The following is a 24,663-nucleotide window of genomic DNA, read 5'->3' as shown; positions in this document are numbered from 1 at the left end:
AAAGACTTCAGCTTCACTTTCTTGTTATAAGCTCGGGCAACAACTCTTTTTCCCTCCTGAATTTGATTCCAATTCGGGCCACGTCTACGTCTTCGATCCTTTGACACATAGCTTCAATGTATTATTCACTATGTAACCCAAATTGATTTTGAATTCGGACAGAACTTACATTAATCTTCATAGGAAGAACTGCATCCTACCCGAAAGTCAAAGCGTAAGGAGTTGCCCCGGTTCCAGCTCTCTTAGAAGTCCGATACGCCCACAAAGAATTCCCCAGCTTTTCATGCCACTTCTCTGGACTATCTATCACCATCCTTTTGATAATGTTGACCAAGATTTTGTTGCTGGCCTCTGCCTGGCCATTTGACTGAGGATAGTAAGGACTGGATTTGATCATCTTTATTTTGTATTGGCTTGCAAACTCTTCAACTTCTTTTGAAATAAAAGATGGTCCTTGATCCGTGACTATAGTCTCGGGCACCCCATATCTGTGCAGAATCTTGGTCTCAATAAAATGCTTGACCACAGCCGAGGTTATGGATTTTACTGCCGATGCTTCCACCCATTTGGTGAAGTAATCCGTTGCCACAATTATGAACGTATGCCCTTTGCTAGAAGCTGGATAGATTTGCCTGACGAAGTCCATTGCCCATCCTCTGAAGGGCCAAAGCTTAACTACTGGGTTTAAGGGTATTGAAGGTACATGTTGGAGGGGTCCATGCCTTTGACACTCTTCGCAGCCTCGGGCATAGGCCTTGCAATCTTTTTCCATGTTGGGCCATAAATACCCATACCTTCTAAGCAACCACCTCATCTTTGTTCCAGCTTGATGAGCCCCATATACTCCTTCATGTACTTCGGCCATTACTCTCATAGATTCCTCTTGGCCTAGGCATTTTAATAATAACCCGTCTGGAGTCTTCCTTAGTAGGTCATTTGCCCATAAAACATACTTAGTTGCTTGCCGTCTATCATTCTTGCTTGTGGGTGAAGAGGGATCTTTTAAATGATGTATGATGGGCGACCTCCAATCTTCTATCTCGGTCTCTAGAACCATTATATCTAGACTGAAACCTCTTTCTAAGATAGAAGGAAGGTTTCTTCTTTGAATCTTAACATCGACCCCAAAGCTTCTCTCTTGGATTGGTACTCCCGAGGCTACTTGCGCCATTTCATTGGCTGCCAGGTTGGATTCCCTGTGAATATGATTAACTGATATCTCAGAATCCCAATAACTCAGCAATTGCGTGGCCGCTAAGTAATACCCTGCCATGATGATATGTTTGCACTTGAACTCCCCATTTTGCTGGTTTATCACCAGTTCTGTATCACTAAACACCTCTACTTCCATTGCCCCCAGCTCCATCAAGATTTCCAAACAAATTATTAAGGCCTCATATTCTGCCCGATTATTGGTATTCCCTTGGTAATCTAAAAGAAATGAGTAATAATGATAAACACATTGAGGGTTGATAATTACAATCCTAGCTCTTGAAGCCCTTTGAGTGTATGAGCCATCAAAATACAACTTCCACGGAGTGATCCATAGGCCAGTCACCCTTCTTATCTCTTGTTGGACCCACTATTCTTTGCCCGAGATATCTTTGTTTGGCGGGATCCAAACACTAGTGACTTCCAGGCTTCCCAGGATATTGATTATCTCATCTTGAGACTCTTGATGCTCTGCTAAGAAGTCAGCGCCTTTGACTACCCTTTGGGGTACATATTGAAAGCTGAACTCTGATAATGCTAGAATCCACTTCCCAATCCTTCATGCCAGCATAGGTTTTGATAACATGTATTTTATCACGTATGTCTTGGCGATGATGTGCACGTGACAAGGTAACATGTAATGCCTCAGCTTAGTGGCAGTAAAATACAGAGCTAAGCACAATCTCTCTACTAGGGAATATCTTGTTTCTACCTCGGTCAAAATTCTACTGAGGTAGTAAACTGCTTGCTCTTTCCCGCCTTCATTGTTTTGAGCTAGCAAACTCCCGATTGATTTTTCTGAAGCAGAGATATATAGCTTTAATGGCTTTCCTCTTTGAGGTGGTACCAACACTGGTGGAGAAGTCAAATAGGCTTTGATGTTGTCAAAAGCCCCTTGGTGTGGTGGTCCCCATTCGAACTTCTTTTTATTCTTTAATCTCAGCAGAGGAGTTAGTGGCTGGATTTTGCCCGCTAAATTGGCGATGAGTCTCCTTAAGAAATTAATCTTGCCTAGCAGCCTTTGAAGTTGCACTTTATTGGTGGGTGAAGGCGACTCCATTATTGCCCGAGATTTGTTTTTATCCACTTCTACTCCTCTTTGGTGAACCAAGAATCCCAAGAAGTTGCCCGCTCTCACTCCGAATGCGCACTTCTTTGGATTCATCTTCAGCTTATGGATCCTCATTTTTGTCAAAGCTTGCCTGAGGTCCGCCAAATGCTGCTTCTCTGTCTTAGACTTCACCACGATGTCATCGATGTATACCTCCATGTTCTGGCCAATCAAGTTATGAAAGAAGGCATTCATTGCCCTTTGGTAGGTCGCACCAGCATTCTTGAGCCCGAATGGCATGACCAGGTATTCATATGCCCCCATATGTCCAGGACACCTGAAAGCTGTCTTGTGTATATCTTGCTGGGCCATCTTTATCTGATTATATCCGGCATTCCCATCCATAAAAGATAAGACTTTGTGTTTCACTACTGCATCTATGGATAGGTCGGCCATGGGCATGGGGTATTCATCCTTCGGTGTAGCGCCATTAATATTTCTGTAATCAACACAACATCGTACTGCTTTTGTTATAGCTTTTAAAACGGGCACAATGTTAGCTAACCACTCCACATATTTGGTTGGCCTAATAAATCCAGCTTTTACAAGCCTTTCAATTTCTTCTTTGACTTTCTCTTCTATCTCTTTTGACATCCTTCGTGGTGCTTGCTTAACAGGTTTATATCCCTCCTTGATGGGCATTATGTGTTCCACCAAGGTTGAATCTAAACCTGGCATTTCAATATAATGCCAAGCAAAACAATCTTTAAATTCTTGCAAAAGACAGATAATCTTTGCCCGATCGTTAATCTCTAGTAAGCCACTGATTTGTATTGGTCTTGGATCCTGCTCTGTCCCTAGATCAATAACTTCCAAAGGGTCCTGAACTTCTGGTGGTGGCTTATCGGGTTCTGCACACAAAAACTAGACTAACTCCGGGCTCTTGGGCAAGTCGTCTGGCCCATCTAGGTCATATATGCACTCGGCCATTTGTATGGCCCTCTCAAACTCTTCTCTGCCAAATTCCTCCTTGCTTTCATCCTGGCTGGTCGAAGCTCCTGCCTGCCATTCCTACTCTTCTTTCTCCAAGAGCTCTCTTTCTTGCTTCCTTCATTTTCCATACACCAACAGTCTTTTAATCAGGGACCTGACTGCCATTACCTGATCTTTCCTTTTTTTGTTCTGTCATTGATGGTGTATGGGCATTGAGACGATACAAGGTCTATCCCACTTTTCTCTAGTAAGGAGCATTCCTTGTTTTAAAAACTTTTGGGCCGTCACCTTGGTAGGGCGGCCGTTCTCATCTGCTCCTGAACATTTCAAAATTCCTACGTTGGGGTTGTAGAAACTCGCTTCTGCAACATTGGCTGTGGGAAGAAATGGTAGTGATTCGGCCTCTATCATCTCCCAAAAGCCTGGTCCGTCCGTTCCTGCTTCATGGTAGACAGCGACTTGTTGATGCAGGGTGGAGGGTATGGCAAGACCTTGGTGGATCCAGTCCCTTCTAAGTAATGCCCCGTAGGTAGAGGTACAATCTACCACAAAGAATGCCAGCATGATCTTTTTGGACCCCAAATCTACTTCTAAGGGCAATATCCCATGAGTCTTGGTGATAGCACCTGAGAAGCTTGAAACCGTGAGGTCTATTGGAATAAGATCTTCTGTGCCTCTCCCCATTTTCTTCATTTGCTTGGCCGGTAATACATTAACAACCGCTCCTCCATCAATTAAAATCCTTTTGAAGGGCACCCGCTCCAAATGAGCCGTAACATATATGGGCTTAAGATGATTGGCAAGTAAAACGTTTGGTCGGCTGAACACCATCTTATCAGTATAGATCCTTAGAGGACCGTTATTGGATGCTTCAGATGATTCAGCTCTACCCGACTCTTCTTCTTTAGCCAACTCAACATTGACATGGGCCATCATTGGCTCAGTTGTCACATAATCACCTTCCATAGTGGCGGGCTGATTAGGTCTGGCACCAAACATGGCGGATAATACATAAGTCATGTTGATATGGAAATTGCTAGGCTCTGGCAGTTCTTCTTTCATGCTCCCTACCTGGTCCATAAACTCATCTAACCAGGCCATGACATCTTCTGGAAGTAATGGCTCTGGTGCCCCCTCTTGTTGATCCCTGCTTGAATATGGTGTTTGCTTTGGAACCTCACCGAAAGGATCTACCACTGACAGAGAAGGTGGTTTTCCTTCAAGTAAAACGGTCCCAAAACAAATAGGCTCCGTCCTCAATCCAGGGGTTGGCATCATGATCATGTCTTCTTGAGCTCTCCTCAAGATCCTGTATTTCCCAGTGTGTAGGCTATGTGGTACATGATCTCCCTCGCATTCTGTCTTGCTATTAGCCTTTTCCAATTCTTTCTTATTTCTCCAGCGGAACTGACTACTCCCCTTAGATGATGCTTTCTCCAACTTTTGATTTTTGGAGGCTTCAGACGTCGTAGGGGTCTCTAAGGAGTTCATGTAGGCTTTGTGTTGCCTTTGGACCTTTCTGACCATGGAGGCTCCTATTTGTTTAACAGGCTGTCCATTCTTTCCAACCACGTACCATTTCCTCCCGAGGCGGGCAGGGTTATATTTCTGGACAGGATTTGTCATCCTGTCACTCCTCTTGTCTTCCCTTCCCATATAGCCATATTGAGGATGATCTACACCTCTCCGTATTTTGGCCTCCATATCTTCCGCTTCTTCAGAAGCTTCATGGTTTCGAAATACTTCTGATAAAGCTTTGGGTTGGGAATCACCTCCCAATCGTTGAAAAACACTTCGGGAAGTGTCTCTTCCTGTTGCCCACCTAGCTCTCTCACGGGTTTCTCTCCTTTCTTCCTCTTCTTTTCTCCTGATCAACTCATGATCGATGATGACTCCTGCTGGGGGAATTTCAAGCTCACACTTGCATTGGCACTTACTGCAAAGCACCATTCCTTTGATTATGGCTGTTTTTGGATATTCGGGCAATTTGATCACCCCCTTGGGGATTTGTTAGCCAATCTTTCTATTTCTCTTGTGACATTTTCTTTCCCCTTTTCAGCCCATGTTATACTGATCATATTTACAGGGGCTTCTAAGAAGGCATCATCAAGTTTAGTCACCACTGCTTCCTCTGGCTTGCTGGTTTTAAGTCTCTTTACTTCCCTATCATCTTTTTCCCCGAGTTGAGGTAAAGATACAGGAACAGTTGATATTACAGTCAAGTCTGCTTTCTTTCTAAAACCTGTGGAGGCGTTTTCTAATCTCTGTAGCATTTGCAACAAGGCAGCTTGCAAATCTTCTGACGGTTTCGACATATTTCTTTGATCAAGTTGGGTCTCACTGGGCGTGCCAAAACTATGTTCGTGGCGAGAATTTTCGCTAGGGATGTTTCCTGGCCTACGAGCACACAGCTCCCCGAGAGGTTGGCGCCGGTTGATGCGTTCTGTCGGGCTTCTGCTTCACTGGCGGGCTTGTCGGGCAAAGCCTTGTCGAGCTGGTCGGGAAAAACTTGTCGGGCTAAGCTGAAAAAGAAGGACAGAGTTAACTTTGAAAGGTTCCTTTGTGGGGCCTTAGGTGTAGGCCTTGAGGCTCACAATCAAGGTTAACTTTTAAGTGCTCATGCGTGCCACTGCCATATTCAGCATGGCAGATGTAGAACGGATGTCAAGTTTTAGTTGTATATATGCCCGAGAGGCCGTGCTAGTTATGACAGGCGCCTTTGTGGGGCCTTAGGTGTAGGCCTTGAGGCTTCCCGTCAATAACTAACCCAATACTCGAACATATAATGTTTGTTCCATTGTCGTGCAAAGTGTTATGTCCGTTATACTTCTGATCATCGAGTTTGAAAGACATGATGAATCCAAATGAGTGCCTTTGTGGGGCCTTAGATGTAGGCCTTGAGGCTTCCCATTAAAATCAATTCTATACTTCAAACGTTCTAGCCCGAGGAGCAGAATGAATCCAAATGGGTGTCTTTGTGGGGCCTTAGGTGTAGGCCTTGAGGCTTCCCATTAGAATCCATTCTAAACTCAAACTTTCTACGATAGTCATAATGTAACAGCAATAAAACTAAGGAATAAGTCGATTACTTGCGCCCCAAGCAATTTCGGACTACTTGTTATCAAAAGACTGTCATGGATGGGTTAAGTCCACATAAGGTTCTTTTTTATGCCCTGAGGCCAAGGACTTTTAACTGATCAATCTTACATGCCCGATGGCTTAGAACTTAGATCTGATTTAAACCATGAAGACATATTTAAATCGGATTTAAGAGATAAGAAGTCTTTTTAATCATCAACTTATCAGAAATAACTTGGATATAACTGGAAGTGTGCAACATATTGCTAGATTAATGAATGAAAAGAAAAAAACAAAGGAGGTTTTAACCTTGTTGGGCAAGGCTATTCGTCTTGCAACTTCCTATCTTTGTGGTTTCTCAAGGGGTTTGAGAGCTGGAAAGATGAACATGGGAGAGGATTTTACAAAGAGAAATCGATACTACAGCAGGTTTTTAACAAGGTAGCAGAGCTATTACAAAGGCTTTTTGGTGAGGGTTTATCTCGAAAGGGATGAAGGCTTGGGCTGACTACAGCTTCGTTTGAAGGCAAATCTGGTTTGAGTAGAGTTTGTGCTTGTATTTGTTTGTTTGAGTATCATTGTCTCTAATTTCTCTTTCTTTTTTTATAGACACTTCGACTTGGCCTCCTGTAGCAGCAAACTTGCCCGAATGCAGCTTGAAGGATAGTGACTCATCCACTATTTACTTGTACTGCCACTGTAAAGCACTTTCTGGGCTGATGAGTTGGCTGGTCTACACCACTTGGCCTCTAAGTAGGTGAGCAAGTGGTCTAAATGAGCTGCACCTTAAGTCGGAAAGGGCCCTTCCTACTTTCTGGGCTTTGGCTGGGCTTTGGCCATCTCTCCTTCTAGGCTTCTCTTTGGGCCAACCCCTTCTTGAGCCCAAAGTTCAGATTTTAATCCAAACAGCAATGGTACAAGGTTAGGATTTCTCACTCGACATAATTCTTGATTACTTTGCCTATATGCCATATAAACTGAAAGAATCAAATTAAGTGTTCGGAAAGTTCTGAATTTGATTTCCCTTTTTGTAATAATCATCCAAATCCAACATCAACTATCAGGTATTGGGGGAGGGAGGGATTAATTGGACTTGACACTTCGGGAAAATGTTCTTAACCAACTGAATTACAAGTCTCCTTGTCCACTTACTATGTGTCAATCTTTCTTTGTTTTCCCAAAAAAATTCTTGCATTAAAGGTTCTGCATTTTGAAAGAGTTAGTTACTTACTTTTTGGATTATTGAAAGCAGATGTTCAACCAAACCCAAATTGTAAAATTTACACAATCTTAAAGCCTTAATGCGTAAAATGTTAAAATTGAACATCGTGACCAAATGTAGGTGCTCTCTTATGTCAGTACAAATGTTAAAATTAACACATCCTAACACAGGTTACAAATCTTGAAATGTAAAATGTAGGTAGTTAATCCTAATATAATAAAGATTATAGAAAATTATATATTATGCTCTCATATGTCAGTACTTGTTGTTCAATGCAATGCAGGAAGTAGAGACTATTGTACCTCCTAAGTTTCGTGAGTATAGGAACATAGATGAACATTTGACACCAAGGGAACTATTTACAAAGAATCACAGTGGATTGCTAAAGGAGGGAGAAAAATGGATGAAAGAGACGGCAACTTCTTACACTGTTGTAGGTGCTCTTATTATTACCATCATGTTTGCTGCAGTAATCACAATTCCAGGAGGAAATAGAGATACCGGCTTTCCTGCATTCATCGATGAAAAATTATTTATGTTATTTATAATTTCAGATGCTATATCACTCTTTTCTTCCACGACTGCAATGTTGACGTTTCTCGGAATTCTCAGGTCCCGTTTCGCAGAAGAAGATTTCTTGAAATCCTTACCCATAAAAATGATAATTGGTCTTACCACTCTCTTTTTGGCTATTGCAACCCTTCTAATTATAGTTCGTGGACACTCCTAGATTGTGATTCCAACCATACTTCTTTCAAGTGTTCCAGTCACTTTATTTGCTTGGATGCAATTCCCTCTTCTAATTAGAATTACCGTTTCTACTTACGTAAAAGGAATATTTAATAGGAATGTGGAACGTTGGTTGTAAAGGTATTTCATTATTTTATATTTCTTATTGTATATGTTTATGTGAAATCCTAAAATTAGAGGTGTAACTGATTCGATGGATTAAATACTAAGGAATAAATTGGTGGTATATGTGGAACCTCTTACTTACAAGTGAGGAACACCACCACACCGAATTACTAAATGACGTCTTGTTTTTGTTTTTTGACTGATTCGTTTTTGTTGTATGATGAATGATTTGATTGTAGCTACTACATTACAGGTTCGAATAAGAACCATACAACGCACCCAACAGGATGAGCACATGAACTAATCAATCAGATTATCCCATCATCGTTAATATATAATCCATAAATGAAAGTTCAAGCATTATGATGTTGAACATAGATCTATCAATCACAGTAAGAACTGAAAGTTTTTTCAACCTGATGCACCCAACGATAGATCTTGTCTCAACCTCTAATGTCACAGACAGTAGAGGTTTAACCATATAATGCACGCCATGGCTCCCGATCGTCTTTTGATTTTCTTGTTGGATTCCATGTGATCTTGTCTCTTGAAAAGGAAAGGTTCAAAGTGCTTGCTAGAAGTTCTCCAATCTCATAAAGTATCTGAAAAAGAAACCATCAAGAATTAGACAATATACGTACACTCGGGAAACAAACAGATTCATAGAGAACTAAAAGGAAGAGAAAGAAACAAGGCTAAAAGACTTACTTTCAGCAGTGGAACATGGAGAAACTGAGCATACACTAATTTTCCCATTCATCTCTCAAGCAAATCGTAGAAATACAAATTACTATCCTATCACAGCCTCCAAACCCAACTTAAATTCCATCATATGTCACAACAATTCTAGGTAAACTGAATGTTGATTGTTGCATTAGATAAAGTAATAAAAAAAGACCGTATACCTGAAACTCTTCTTTGTCAGAAATGCGTTGACCTCTTTGCCCGATAAGAACATATGTTGGCAACTTCAAAACACGGACCAACTGAAGAAAGCAAGCCAAAGGTTCATGATGAATCTGCAAGGATGGCGGTGGCTTCTGGGTTTTGGTTGCCATAGCCTTGCTTATGGCTGTTTCTGAACCAATCTCTATACCATAAAGTGAACATTTGCTTTCAAATTTTGTTGCAGATTTACTTTCCCCCTTTAGCTTGGATGACTCTAGGAAGGCAACGACTGTGGGAACTGAGGATGAATTCCGCCCTGCTAATTGTTCTAGAACCTCATTAATAGCGCATGCTAGTATTGGCGGTTCATAGTATTCCATTAGCAGCACAGACACTTGAAAAATACAAAATTGAAGAGAAATTTTTTATGAAGATCCCTTAATCGATCCACCGCTTCCACCGCCTTAATCAATTTTCTCTCCCTTAACTCAAGCTGTTGGAAATAGTAATAAACCGACAGACTTCAATACAATATCAAAGCTGTTGGTTCACATCCTAACAACTAAAGCATGTCAGAGCAGTGGTAAATGTGAACCATCTGTTGTTTGCAGATGATAGCCTCCTTTTCTGCCGGGCTAATGTGACTGAATGTCTCCAGATTACCGAGATCCTATCTTCCTACGAATGTGTTTCAGGCCAGAAAGTCAATCTTCAAAAGAGTGAGGTTTGTTTCAGCCGCAACATCAAACGGCCCCTACGATCATCTTTGGCTGCCTTGTTAGGTGTACAGCGAGTCGACCACCACGCCACATACCTAGGCATGCCGACTTTTGTGGGAAGAAACAAAAACCGTCGTTTCGCATACATCAAAGAGCGTCTGTGGAAAAGCCTCCAAAGCTGAAAAGGGAAGTGTTTAAGCGCGGCTGGGAAAGAAATTCTCATAAAGTCTGTTGCGTTGGCTATTCCGTTATACACCATGAATTGCTATATCTTGCCCAAGCACTATTGTGAGGATCTAAATCGATTAATTGCATCATTCTGGTGGAACGACATTGAAGGGGGGAAAAGAATTCATTGGCTTTCTTGGACGAAACTCTGCACCCCGAAAGTTGACGGCGGCTTGGGAATACGGAACCTCTACGCATTCAATCTCAGCCTTCTGGCCAAACAAGGATGGAGGATCCTCGTCAACCCCAACTCTCTGGTTTCGAGGATTCTAAAGGCCAAGTATTTCCCAAACGTCCCATTTCTGGAAGCCCCGATCAAGGCCGATTCCTCCTACTCCTGGCTTTGACGGCTCTTGGATTCAGGAGTCGTCAATGTTGAGTTTGAGTCGTCCTGATGGGGGACAAGGTGACTAGTCGTCCAGGAACCCAGGGATAATACGTTCCGAGCTGCACAGATCAAACTCAAACTCAACATTGATGGCTCCTGGATTCGGGAGAAGTGTTATGGGGGATATGGCTTGATTGTGCAAGATACATCAGGCTATTTCGTGGCTGCTAAGTGCGGTGGTTTCGCTGACCTCTTCTCACCCCTTCAATCGGAAGCTATGGCCGTTAGAGTTGGCTTGATCTGGGCGCTCGAAAGGGGTTTTTCTAATATCCTATGTGAATCTGATTCGCTTCAGATTGTCGAAGCTTTGAGAGATCCCTCGGTTAACTTGTCGCATCTTGGCTAGTTAATTGAGGACATCAAATCGCTGGCTCCGGCAGTCATTGAAGCTCCCATCACCCACGTTCGCTGTCAAGCCAATTCAGCGGCCCATTTATTAGCTCGTCTTGGTCTTTCTATGGAACCATGTGATGAATGGATGGGATCTCCGCCTAGCATAATCACTGATATACTAGTTGCGGATACTTCCCCTACTGTATATTTCCTCTTGTTACTCCGTTTCACAGTTTTATGAATGAAATCCACTATCCTTTCCTTCCAAAAAAAAAAGAAGAGAAAATCACATGCAATCTCCCATTAGACACACAGTGCTTCCATTATCTTTTGTAGTTCGATTAATTGATTACCAGGGCAAATCAGTCTCATGATCTCTGTTGCCGCCACCCAAAAGGTCAAATTTAGATAATCTCACTCTTTCTTGAGATTAATTTCAGTTTTCTTTGGACTGAGTCTCAACTATCATATGCTTTATACCCTTTATTCGGCGTTTTTGCTTGCTTTTACGTTCTTTTAATTTCCCTCACTCCCTCCTCAATTGTGATACTTTATCTCCATCCCACCATGTGCTCGGTCTCCGATCAGAAATTGGATATCAGATCCACTTCCCTCCCTCACTTCCCCTCCCTCAATTGGCATGCCGAATTCTCATCGAGACCAAGTGTTAGGTATTTTACTTCCTTAGCCTCACCTTATTCTCATATGTTACTTTGTTTGTATATATTACTTCGTTTCTAGTACTGATAGTGAGAAATTTTTTTATTACTATTTGTTTACAAATATCCATTTTGGCATATGGATAACAAAGGAAAAGAAAAAAATATGGAGAGAATATTTTATCACCAAACCAATGAGTGGGGGAAAAGGGGCGGATCTATTAGATGGTAAGGGTGGAGAAATTTTTCAATGTGATCAATATATAGAATGGTACATCACTTGTTATTATACAAATAGTAGAATATGTGTGTTAAAAAATTAATAACTAAAAAATAAAATTTCTCACAATTTATATAAAAATATGTGATGTACCATTTATGTTCCGGTCACAATGAAAAAAAAATTCAAGGGTGACCGGGGATTGACATGTTGAGGGAAAAATGACATACTACCATTGGCTAAATTCCAAATTGTTCTGACACCCACAATTCGTATAGACATCAGTAACATATAAATATTGTTTTACAAAGTGCAAGTTGTTGCTTCGCAGTTTGCAATGGATATATTTACCTCCCAGCCAATTTACCGGCATCTAAACGTAGATATTCTTGCATTACCAACTTTTCCATCTGCCATTTGAGTTCTTATATGAGGCTATATACATCAAGTATTTGGTGAGTCCTGTATTTTAGGGATTAATTTTCCGACCCATTAAAGGGGGTGTATTCAATTCAAATTTGGAGGGATTTTAATGGGTATTCAATCAGAATTTTAAGTGATTCTCTGAAATTTAAGGTGTATTCAATTAGAATTTTAAGATAATTTATTAAAATTCTTAAAAATCCAGATGTATTCAATTAGGATTTTAAAGAAATTTATAACATTCCAGGTGTATTCAATTAGAAATTGATTTTAAAGAATTTGAAAAAGTTGAGGAATTAGAGAGAATTGGAGAGATTTCGTAGTGTATTTTAAGCATCTACAAATCCCACCTCTCCCCATGAGATTTTGAGGGAATTTAATCAAAATTTTATATGTAATTTCTACAAATCAATTAAACTCATAAAAATCCATGGATTTATAAATGAGTAATGATATTCATATCATGTTTTTATACCACATTTCTATATCACCTTAGGTGGCATCTGATCTGGACAACCACATCATTTGAAAAATTTGCAAAACACAATGAAAGGAAGAAGAAAGACTCCTCATACCACAATCATAATTTAATTAACTAGTTTTTCTTAATTATTAGGTTATTAAATAATGAACTATATTTAAAAATCTGATTAATTCAAATAATGTGGCTGTCCACATCATATAAGATGATATGAAAATGTGGTACAAAACATGGTATGAATAGCATTACTCTTTATAAATCCATTAAAGTATTTCAAATTCTCAATTGAATACATCCTATGAAGATTCATTTTATGTCTATATTTGTTTTATACTCATTTTATCAGTGCTTGTCCCTATTTAAAGACTCTATTAGAGATGCTCTCGGAACTTCAGAAGTTCAAAATTAAAAAATGGATTTGCCTCCTTCCAAACACATAAACCAAACAGCCTCCAGCAAAAGACAATATGATAGATTATAAAATTTTATTCAACATTCCCTGTGCATGGTTTTGTTATTTTCTGTAAACGATTTTATTTATTTAATCTGAATTTCAGCAGAAAACAGTCAGATAATGTATATCCTTATAGAGAAATAAGGACAAGATCAGGTCAACCATATCCCGTGCCAAATCAGCCGACTGTAGCTCAACCAAGAAATCTGAGTCCACGATCGACCACCCCATTACTGTAAGTTTGTAACCAAGAAATGTGAAGAAAAAAAAACCATTTACATTAACAATGTAGGGTGAGGATGATTTGCACTACCAGGGCTCCATGCATCATACACCACATAATTAAGCAACATTTGATGTCCACATTAAAGGTTGTTGGACTGAAAATTTTTAGCCTAGCCAACCCAAACCTACAGGCTGGACGGGGTTTTATTTTGGTCGGACCATCCGTTGGACAAGTATGTTCTAGCCAATACAATGCTGGGTGTAGATCAAACTTTAAATATATTTCTTTAAATAAATCAAAACCTACTGAAAATTGTCTTATGGTTTACTAGCTATATAATATGCCATTCCCCATGTGGTGCCTCCAAACTTCAATTTCATGTTCAATTCATGAAAAAAAAAACAAGTTTTTATCATTAACGTGTGTGATAGTAGGTTTGGGAGCTTGAAGAACATGATTCTAGGGATGAAGATTAGGCCATCTCCAACCGATGGCTGGCCAGAGGGCTAAAAAGGTTTGGGAGCTTGAAGAACATGATTCTAGGGATGAAGATTAGGCTATCTCCAACCGATGGCTGGCCAGATGACTCGTTTTAGCCCTCTGGCCCTCCAAGATTCTCCAAGATATTAATATTTTAATGAACAGTACAGGGAAATTTGCCTCCATCTCCAATCGAGGGCCAGAGGGCTCGTTTTAGCCCTATCACAAAAAACCGTCTCCAACCGAGGGTCAAAGGGCCATAAGGCCAAACATAATTTATTATTTAAAAACTACAACTTAAATTTTGTGAAATATAAGTTATAGGAAAAAAAATGGAATTTAAAAAAAATATGAAACAAATTTTGTGAAATAGAAGTTATAGGAAAAAATGGAATTTAAAAAAAATATAAACCAAATTTTGTAAAATATAAGTTATAGGAAAAAAAAATAGAAGTTTATGAAAAATTTTGTAAATAAAAAATAATAATAAAACTGTAAAAAAAAAAAAATCAAATGCAACGGCTAGCCCAAAATTTTAAACAAACAAACAAATAGATTCCCAGTAACCCCAAAATTACTAAAGGAATAATCGTAAGGTCTCTAGGCTCAAATCACCTCCCTGTTCGTTCTTTCCTGACTTTCTAAAGCATGCTATTGCCCCCTTTTGTTTTTATTCTTTTGTATTGGTTACATTTGATTACTCCTTCGACCTTTGTGTGGGTTTGCTTATTAAATCCTCTTCAGTCAATAACAAGGCTTTGCCCAACTTTGCATGTACGTAGGAATATGATACCAATATTAAGTAGAGGTTGCGTGTCCTGTTGATCCGTAATATTCGAGGAAAAGCAGCCCATACACCTCTTCACTTTTAAGTAGCTTCCCTTCCCACCCTCCCCCATTTTCTTCTTATTAGTTTGCGAATGCAAGCCTTTATTTCATATCATTGCTTATTTGCTTACTTACAAGAGTTTAATAACTAACTAGCTGCAGTTTGTTGGCTTCCATTCCTTTCAATTCGTAAGTAGTAATTAGACTACTTTAATTTCATTGCTAATTTTTTGTCTGTTTAGATAATACGTATGATATATGATCTGATACGCTCCAATGAATCATAGGTTGAACATGGCACAAGGTGTTTGGCAGAACATGCCACAACGTGTTAGGGAGCCATCATTACATCCATCGGTGCCCAATACAAGCACAGGGCCACAAGGTGTGTTGGAGCCATCATTACATCCATCAGTAGTGCCCAATACAAGCACAGGGCCACAAGGTGTGTCGGAGCCATCATTACATCCATCAGTGCCTAATACAAGCACAGGGCCATCAGTGCCCAATACAAGCACAGGGCCACAAGGTGTGTCGGAGCCATCATTACATCCATCAATGCCCAATACAAGCACAGGGCCATCAGTGCCCAATACAAGCACAGGGCCACAAGGTGCGTCTCTCCTTGCCAAAAGACAAAAAATAATAATCATTTCCTATTTCATTATCTAATTAAATAATCGTCTATACTTTTTTCTTTAGAAAATGCTATAATACTATATTGGATATGTTAGAGAAATTAATTTTTTAATTAAATTTGCAAACCAAATCATGTGTCATAAATAGAAAATAAGTACATTAATCAATACTTAATAATAATCTAACCTTCAACATCCAAATCATTTAGTGTACAAATTTGGTCTCCCTAGCAGTATCCTAATATATTTTTAGACCATGTTTGTGTATCATCTAGTGTTTAAAAATATTGATATCAGTGGAAGATCAATATAAAAATTTATAGAAATATTGATGGATGTATCGATATCGGTTGCCTTCAATGAAAATGATGAAAATTTGTTCAAAAATATGAAAATTTAAAATGATGAGCATTGTTGTAAAATGCAAATCATCTCAAGGACATATAATGTCTAATTTTACCATAAATTTCATATATTTGTAACCATATTCATGTGCATTTAGCATTATTTTTTATTGTTTGAAGGCTTTTTAGCCAAAATGGTCATGGAGATTTGCATAACTCCTCATTTTGGTCCCTGAGATTTGAAATCGATAGAATTGATCCCTAAATTTATCCACAAACAATTAGTTTGGTCATTCCGTGAAAAATCTCCATAAAATAAGGATAAAATGATGATGGACAATCTCATGGACTCACTTCCATTGATTTCAAATCTCAGAGATCAAAGTTTGCAAATCTCAAGGCCCATTTTGGCTAAAAATCCTTGTTTGAACATATTTAAACTGTGTATATAATTAATGGCATGAATGATTTCTTGGTTTTCTTTGTGATTAAATTTCAGTGCTCTATTTTCCTAACACTTTGGATTGTTAATCACAATGATCCCATATAATTTTTCTAGTTGTCATATAATTTCATATAACTTCATTAAAAAGTTAAATAACAAGGAACCCATAACATTATCTTCCATTGTTTCTATGATTGAAGTTTTTAACTACAGAAATGTTCAGCATAAAACTAAACAAGTATGGGGTAATTAATAATAACAAATCAAGATAAATTTTGACAGGACAGGAATATGGTCAGTACAAACCTTTTTTAGAGGCTGTGCAAGCTGGTCGTTGGGAAGCTGCAAAGGACTTTTACATCCAACATCCGGAGGCAGTAAGAGTAAGACATCCATTATATGGGAAGACAGCTCTTCACATTGCAGTTGAAGCTGGGCGTGTGGATATTGTCAAAGAATTGGTGTCGTTGATGGATGAGGCCGACTTGGAAATAAAATCAACAGCGGATGGTCGGACAGCTCTTGATATTGCTGCATATAAAGGGATTATCGAAATGGCTCAATGCATGGTAACAAAGAACCAAAAATTACTCAGCATTCCCAATGCTTTCAACGATCTTCCAATTGTGCAAGCTTATTTGCTTGGTCAATGGCATATGGCTCGATATCTCTACTCCGTCACTCCACTTGACGATTTAATGCCAGACAAAGGACCTCAGGGCGCTTCAATAATCTCCCTTTGTTTTTCAGCCAAAGAATTTGGTAAAAAAATTTAAATATGAGTAATAACATGCTGTTGAGGACTACAAAAATGAAAATTAAGAATTCGTTTGATAATCATTTCAGTTGTTTGGTAAATTACTTTCAAATTTCAAAAAAAAAAAAAAATGAAAAAAATGAAAACTGAAATTAAAAGTTAGAAAAACTATAAAAAAAACAGTAGCCTTCAATTTTTTTTTTTTTGAAACTTGAAAACTAAATATAGTTATCAAACAAGTTTTTGGTTTTCAAAGTAAAAAGGTGATTACAAAAACTGATAATAAAATGGTTATTCTTCTCAAAAAAAAATAATAAAATGGTTATCAATTCACAACTTGAAAAATAAATAGCTTATTCTAGCTACAGTTTACTCTTTTTTCCCATAGTTACAAATTACTATAGCAAACTAATTATTTCTGAAAATTTCGTAACATTAAAAATAAACAGATGTCTCATGGGATTTAATTCAGCGTTGCCCAAAATTGGCTGTTACTATGAACCGCCGATTGCTCACCCCTTTAGAAGCTTTGGCATCGAACCCTTCATTCCTGAGCGGTGCGGAGCTCAATTTCTGGCAACAATGGGTTTATGACTGTTAGTGTACCACATACTCCCTTCTCTTTCTCTTAATTATTTGCTTTCACTTTTATATGACATATTTTCTTGTCTTGATAGGTCTATATATACAACCTCCTCCTCGCATCAATCATATCTGTGTAACTGTTCAAAATGAAGAAAATCCCCAAGCTAATAACGGAGGGAGTTTATTTCGCTCAGGTTTGTTATCCCCTTCCTCTCGCATCATTAACAATCTAAAAATGTTGTATAAATGGTACGACCTAATTTGGGTTATCCACTTCAAATTCCTGCTTAACTTTAACCAAGGGAATATATGATATTTCTCTTTATTCGTACATAAGAGGTCTCAATTATAACTCACATAGATGACAAATTTGCCACTTAATTACCATTTTCCCTGTTTTGAGTATTTATAGACATGAACCCTAGTAGGCAACCGGGACGGCGATTGTAGTCCATAATAGACAAAGCCTAATCCTAATAGGACTCCAAGAATATTTATAATTTAGGAGATAAGCATTAGTTGAATTCTCAAAAATTCCTTACTTCTAAAATTCAGGGTTTGCATAGAGAATTCACACAATAAAACCCAAGTATGAAAATTTTCCCATATTCTTCTTCCTTCCTCGACCTGGCTGCACTTGGGCTGCTGGCGAATTTATCATGTCACGATTACACTTTTGGACTTTATAGCACTTACTGACTAGAGAAGATGATTGCATAATTTGGATTCACCACGCCACAATCATCTTTCGAAAATATTGATCGCACATGCGACTTTACTAGGTTATGATCCCATACGTAGTGATCTCTTAATACGAATATACTAAGTCAACATCCCATGCACTTCATTGCTACATGATACATAATTATTCATGTATATAGTCATCGCACAATATGGATTTACCAGGTATGATGTCATGTATTCCAATGCTACACGGTGCAGACTTACTATCACCTAACCTTGTGACACCATGTTATTGACCCTCTAGCTCTCAGTTCACAAACAATTGAAATACGCATAGATATCTCATTCCACCACAAAAAATATGGCCACTGTGCACAAAATGTTATTTGTGCCCTATGAGGTCAAAGGGCACCAATGTATGTGCCATATATCAATAGTAACAGTGCAGCAACTAAACTATTATACGTGCCCTCTATGGGTGTGCCATTTGATCAGAGGGCACGATATGGCTATTTGCGCTCAAAGAGTTAAGCACAAATAGGCAACCTATTTGCGCCTTAATTTTGACAACCATGCTAGATGACAGAACCATATGCACAACTTTCAAATCGTGACCGATAGGTGCACCTCGGTTTCTGTTCTTGATAGATCAATCACATATGAAACTCAAACAAGAAATCAACATTATAAAATTAAGAAATATTGTTCAGCCCAAACAATCTCTAAGCTTAGTGTGCACAGGGAAATTGTTTGGCCAAAACAATCTCTAAAAGCATCATACTGCATTAAAATGAAGTTATATCAATACCTGAGAAGAGGCCGATCATAAGCTTCAGGAACCTGTGAAAAAAGGAAAATAACAATAATGAATTTGAATTTACTACAATTTTCTCTAAGACCCTGCTTCCTATGAATAAGTAGTCTACTTAAAAATTCAATCCTCATCGTTAGCTGTTTAACCCATTAAAAAACTAAAAACTTAAATTAAGAAACAGTTGAAAAGATATGATATCGACACCCTCAGCAAAAGTAAGGCCAAATCCCTTCGAAGAGATATGATATCAACTACCACATATTCCAGTGATGTTAAGGGCCAAAACAAAACCAAAAAAAAAATAAAAAGTGCATTACTACCAAGAAAACTCAATGCATTACTCGCAGGCGTTGGACCACATTCCCTTCTTGCCTATAACTTTTAAGAGTCCCACAACTTGAAAAATAAAGCTTTTACAGGACAAAGTCGAAAGAAAACGCGATGAGCTAATTAAGAACAATATATTGAAAATAGATAAAGAACTTACCTCTCTGTGGAACATCTTCGTCAGCTTTCACCTTCGCTCCACCTGCATATAAACATATATATATATATATATATGTATATATATGTATGTATGTGTGTATATATATATATACAAGCATCAAATCAATGTTCACACTCTTAGCATCTAGTTAGAACAATAATTACACCAAGAAAACTTGACTCTTCAACAATCCAATTGATGTGTTGCAATCTATACAACCAGTGACAGATTAAAATAGCAAAACAACAAAAAAAAATCCTAAATCAAATTGAAGTAGTGTAAAATCGAGATTGAAAATGCGGAAATACCCAAAACTCGCGCTACAACCACCGGCACGATCGACTTCATCACCAGCTCTGGCCTCATCACACCCATCGTCGCCACTCCAACTCCGGTCTTCATCGTCCTGTATGCCGCTCCCATACCTGCAAAACACACAAAACAAAAGCCGATCAAAATCCTTACGTTTCTTAGATCTGAAATTAAGGAAATTCGGCTACGAATTTGTAGAAACTAACCTGTGGTTTGGAAAGAGGACGGAAAGAGTTCTGGAGATATCATTTGACGGTCGTTGGTGACCGCTGGACGACAGCTCCGTTGCGTGAAAGAGAAGAGGGAGCGAGGATACGGCAGGGAGGAGCGACGAAGGGGGAGGGAGGACAGAGAGGATAAATAACCTTTTTTTTTTATTGAAAATTGTTATTACCATTCCTAAAATCTTATTTCGCATTCAAAACTTTTTATAATTACTAAAAAATACACTTATGAAAAGTGCATAATGAAATTTTTAGAGTTTTCTTTTTTATTTTTCATATTTTTTTAAATTGTAGTTTACACAAAAGGCATGATATCTTTATGAGCAAACTACCGTTTGACCCCTGAAATATTATACCATTTAAAATTGATCCCATGAATTATTTTTATGGTAAATTAACCCCTAGCTATTTTAAATAAGTCAATTAAGGAAAGGGATCATCTCCGGATCCCTTCCTTCTAATCCACTAAGTCTGGGGATCCAGACCATTGAAATTTGATCTAACGACTACAAACAAGGACCCACTTTAAAAGTTATTGATCCAACGGCCAAAATTATTATAACTTTTAAAGTGGACCTGTTTGTAGCTGTTAGATCAAATTTCAATGGTCCGGATCTCCGGACTTGATGGATTAGGAGGAATGGATCCGGAGATGATTCATTTCCGTCAATTAACCTCTTACCATTAGATTTTAAAAATTAAAAAAAAATCATCTACTCTGCCATTAAATTTGAGGGTAAAATTGTCTTTTTATTTGTCATCCCCTTTATCTCTTCTACCCTAAAATCTAACTATTAAGAAGACAAATTTACCTTCAAATCTAACAACAAAGTAGATGAATTTTTTCGAATCTAAAGGTGAGAGGTTAATTGGCTGATTTAAAATAGTTTTGGGGGTTAATTTACCAAAAAAAATCCATGGGTCAATTTCATTTGACACAATAATCTAGAGAGTCAAACAGCAATTTATCCATATTTTTATACATGCCATATGAAATGTAAAAAGTGCACAGTGCAGATAATTCAAAAAGTAATTTTATTTAAATAATACTAAATATTAGGGCACAAAAATTACATATTATTTAAATATACTAAATGTAAGGTCGCTATTTAATACTATAGTTTAGTGGTATTTGTCTTGACTTGTAAGTGATAGGTATGAGTTTAATTATCCTTAAATGCGACTTTGAACCACATTATTGCTAACTCATTATGAGGCTTAACGCACTCCCCTACTTTCTTAGTGTAGTTAATATTTTTTGTTCAAAAAATAAAATTAAAAAAAAAGCTAGGTCAAAAAAACTAACTTTTATTTAAATATACTAAATTAAAGAGCACAAAACTCCGTACTTTATCATGAGGTTGGAGTTGTAGAGACTCCTGGTTCGTGAAAAAAAAATTGGGCTTCATCATTTCTTGAAAAATTGCCCAGGGAAGTTTGGAGATAGAAGAGAAGTTTGTAATAGTGTGTATCAACCATGAGAAACATACATTTTATTGCTAGCTTCTGTAAAGTGTAAACACAATAAAGCCATTTTTGTCACACGTTTTATAATATTTAATTAATACAGTTTCATTATTATATTCACATACTTCAAATTACTTCTTTTACATTTTTTTAATTTTTTAATATTTTATACACACCACTAACACCTGATAGAAAAATATTAAAAAATTGAAAGAATGTAGAAAAAATAATTTAGAATGTGTGAATATAATCTCCTTTTCCATTATGCAAGTTCCATTAGGTCGGTCGTACATCTAACAACATGCTCCATAAGTTTCACCAACATTTTTTCCATTGCAGTGGGAGGTTTAGTGGAACGGCTTGTTTCCCATTCAGAAAAACAAAAGGAAGGGCTTGTTTCGAAAATCGTTCAGATACTTGGTATGCTAGTCACAATTTCATTTGTTGTAGATTTGAATTCAAATCAATTATCCAAATCAGTTTATGTCATAAACATTTGGGTTTTAAATGTCAACTCAGGAATCAAACGCATATATGAAATGAAGATTGTCCAAGTCAACGCACTTGCATTTTTAAAGCTCATCTGCGAAGAGATAAATAAAGATTTCGATATGCAACAAATGAATTATCCCTCTGTGAGGTCGGCAATCTTCCTAGCTGTTAGGAGGGGGAACGTGGAGTTTGTTACTCATATGTGTAAAGCAAATCCTGAACTTCTGATGATAGGAGATGACAGGGGAAGGGGCTTATTTCACGTTGCCATCGAATGTTGTCAAGAAAAGATTTATAACCTTATATATGGGATATCTACGAAAGACACTATCACAAATTTTGTCGATGTGTATAATAATATCATGCTGCATATGGCTGGGTTGTTGTCCCCATCTGCACAGCTTAATCAAATTCCAGGTGCAGCATTGCAGATGCAGCGTGAACTACAATGGTACAAGGTTAGATTTTCTCACCCAACATAGTTCTTAATTACTTTGCCTATCTTACAATACTTACACAATCTAAAATAAGTTGTAAAATTAACACAATCTTAAAGCCTATAATGCGTAGATGTTCAAATTGAAACATCGTGACCAATTTTGAATACCATGTTCAGATCTTGGAGTGTAAAATGTAGTTAACCATAATATAACAAAGATTATAGAAAATTATATTTTATGCTCTCATATGTCAGTAGTTGTTCAATGCAATGCAGGAAGTAGAGACTATTGTACCTTCTAGGAGTCAAGAGTATATGAACGTCGGTGAATCTTTGAAACCAAGGGAACTATTTACAAAGAATCACAGTGAATTGCTAAAGGAAGGAGAAAAATGGATGAAAGAGACGGCAACTTCTTACACTGTTGTAGGTGCTCTTATTATCACCATTATGTTTGCCGCAGTAATCACAATTCCTGGAGGAAATGGAGATACCGGTTTTCCCACATTCAACCATGAAAAATTGTTTATACTATTTATAATTTCAGATGCTATATCACTCTTTTCTTCCACGACTGCAACATTGACGTTTCTCGGAATTCTCACGTCACGTTTCGCAGAAGATGATTTCCTAAAATCCTTACCCACAAAAATGATAATTGGTCTTGCCGCTCTCTTTTTGGCTATTGCAACCATGATGATTGCGTTTTCCGCTGCCCTTCTAATTATAGTTCGTAGACATTCTTGGATTGTGATTCCGGCCATCCTTCTTTCAAGTGTTCCTGTCACTTTATTTGCTTGGATGCAATTCCCCCTCCTAGTTAGAATTATCGTTTCTACTTACGGAAAAGGAATATTTAATAGGAATGTGAAACGTTGGTTGTAAAGGTTTTTCATTATTTTATATTTCTTATTGTATCTGTTGATGTGAGATTCCAAAATTAGAGGTGTAACTGATTCGATGAATTATATATTAAGGAATAAATTGGTGGTATATGTAGAACCTCTCATTTACAAATGAAGAGGAACACCACTAAACTGTATTACTAAATGATGTCTTGTTTTAGTGTATTGCCTGATTCGTTTTTATTGTATGATGAATGATTTGATTGTAGTTACTACATTACAGGTTCGAATAAGAACCACACAAGGCACCCAACAGGATGAACACTTGAACTAATCATTCAGATTATCCCATCATCCTTAATATATAATCCATAAATGAAAGTTTAAGCACTATGATGTTGAACATAGATCTATCAATCACAGTATGAACTGAAAGTTTTTTCAACCTGATGCACCCAACGATAGATCTTGTCTCAACCTCTAATGTCACAGACAGTAGAGGTTTAACCATATAATGCACGCCATGGCTCCCGATCGTCTTTTGATTTTCTTGTTGGATTCCACGTGATCTTGTCTCTTGAAAAGGAAAGGTTCAAAGTGCTTGCTAAAAGTTCTCCAATCTCATAAAGTATCTGAAAAAAATCCATCTAGAGTTAGACGATATACATACACTCGGGAAACAGACAGATTCATAGAGAACTAAAAGGAAGAGAAAAGAGAAAGAAACCGAGCGTACACTAATTTTTTTCCCATTCATTTCTCAAACAAATCATAGAAATAAAAATTACTATCATATCATGGCCTCCAAACCCAACTGAATGTTAACAGTTGCATTAGATAAAGTAATTTAAAAAAAAAAAAATTGTATACCTGAAACTCTTCTTTATCAGAAATGTGTTGGCCTCTTTGCCCGATAAGAACATATGTTGGCAACTTCAAAACACGGACCAACTGAAGAAAGCAAGCCAAAGGTTCATGATGAATCCGCAAGGATGGCGGTGGCTTCTGGGTTTCGGTTGCCATAGCCTTGCTTATGCTTGTTTCTGAACCAATCTTTATACCATAAAGTGAATATTTGGTTTCAAATTTTGTTTCAAATTTTGCTTCTGGGTAACTCAAGCTGTTGGAAATAGTAATGAACCGACAAACTCAACACAATATCAAAAGCTGTTGGCTCACATCCTAACAACTAAAGCATTTCAGAGCAGTGGTAGATCGATAAACTTTATGAAAAACAGAAAACTGCATAAAAAAATAATGTGGAACCTTCCAGTGTTATGGTCACAGCATGAGTTCTGAAACACAAAGGAACAAAACTTTTACAAAGTAATTTAATGGGTTTCTACTACTATGGGCATAGAAACCAAATCTACAAGCATTCTTCGAAAAACG

General features: G+C 37.8%; 2 protein-coding genes and 1 long non-coding RNA gene across 12 annotated transcripts in view; 1 reads left to right on the top strand and 2 right to left on the bottom strand.

The window, feature by feature from the left end:
* Nucleotides 1-8,783: 8,783 nt before the first annotated feature.
* LOC126609734 (uncharacterized) lies at nt 8,784-9,814 on the bottom strand. Its single transcript, XM_050277665.1, has 2 exons — nt 9,317-9,814; nt 8,784-9,013 (listed from the first exon to the last, which is right to left on the bottom strand). The coding sequence occupies exons 1-2, from the start codon at nt 9,677-9,679 to the stop codon at nt 8,885-8,887; spliced, it is 492 nt and encodes a 163-aa protein (XP_050133622.1). The 5' UTR covers nt 9,680-9,814; the 3' UTR covers nt 8,784-8,884.
* Nucleotides 9,815-14,808: 4,994 nt separating this feature from the next.
* The window catches only part of LOC126609711 (uncharacterized), a 41,809-nt gene continuing 31,954 nt past the window's right edge, over nt 14,809-24,663 (top strand). For 2 of the 8 annotated variants that reach the window (XM_050277610.1, XM_050277599.1), the window contains exons 1-2: nt 14,836-14,927; nt 15,026-15,123. In XM_050277610.1, the coding sequence (XP_050133567.1) occupies nt 15,033-15,123 (91 nt within the window). In that variant the 5' untranslated portion in view covers nt 14,836-14,927; nt 15,026-15,032. The other 6 variants (XM_050277626.1, XM_050277621.1, XM_050277614.1 and 3 more) reach the window with 6 other exon arrangements.
* Nucleotides 16,747-24,663, bottom strand: part of LOC126609740 (uncharacterized) — a 36,589-nt gene continuing 28,672 nt past the window's right edge. The window contains exon 6 of one of the 3 annotated variants that reach the window (XR_007618244.1): nt 16,747-16,879. This is a non-coding gene — a long non-coding RNA (uncharacterized LOC126609740). Of the gene's footprint in view, nt 16,880-17,334; nt 17,496-18,851; nt 19,000-24,663 lie in introns of those variants that run through there. The other 2 variants (XR_007618245.1, XR_007618243.1) reach the window with 2 other exon arrangements.

Source organism: Malus sylvestris, chromosome 17, assembly GCF_916048215.2.
Source record: "Malus sylvestris chromosome 17, drMalSylv7.2, whole genome shotgun sequence".
Lineage (NCBI taxonomy): Eukaryota > Viridiplantae > Streptophyta > Magnoliopsida > Rosales > Rosaceae > Malus > Malus sylvestris.
Note: the sequence above shows the minus strand (reverse complement) of the source record. Positions and strands in the feature narration are given on the sequence as shown.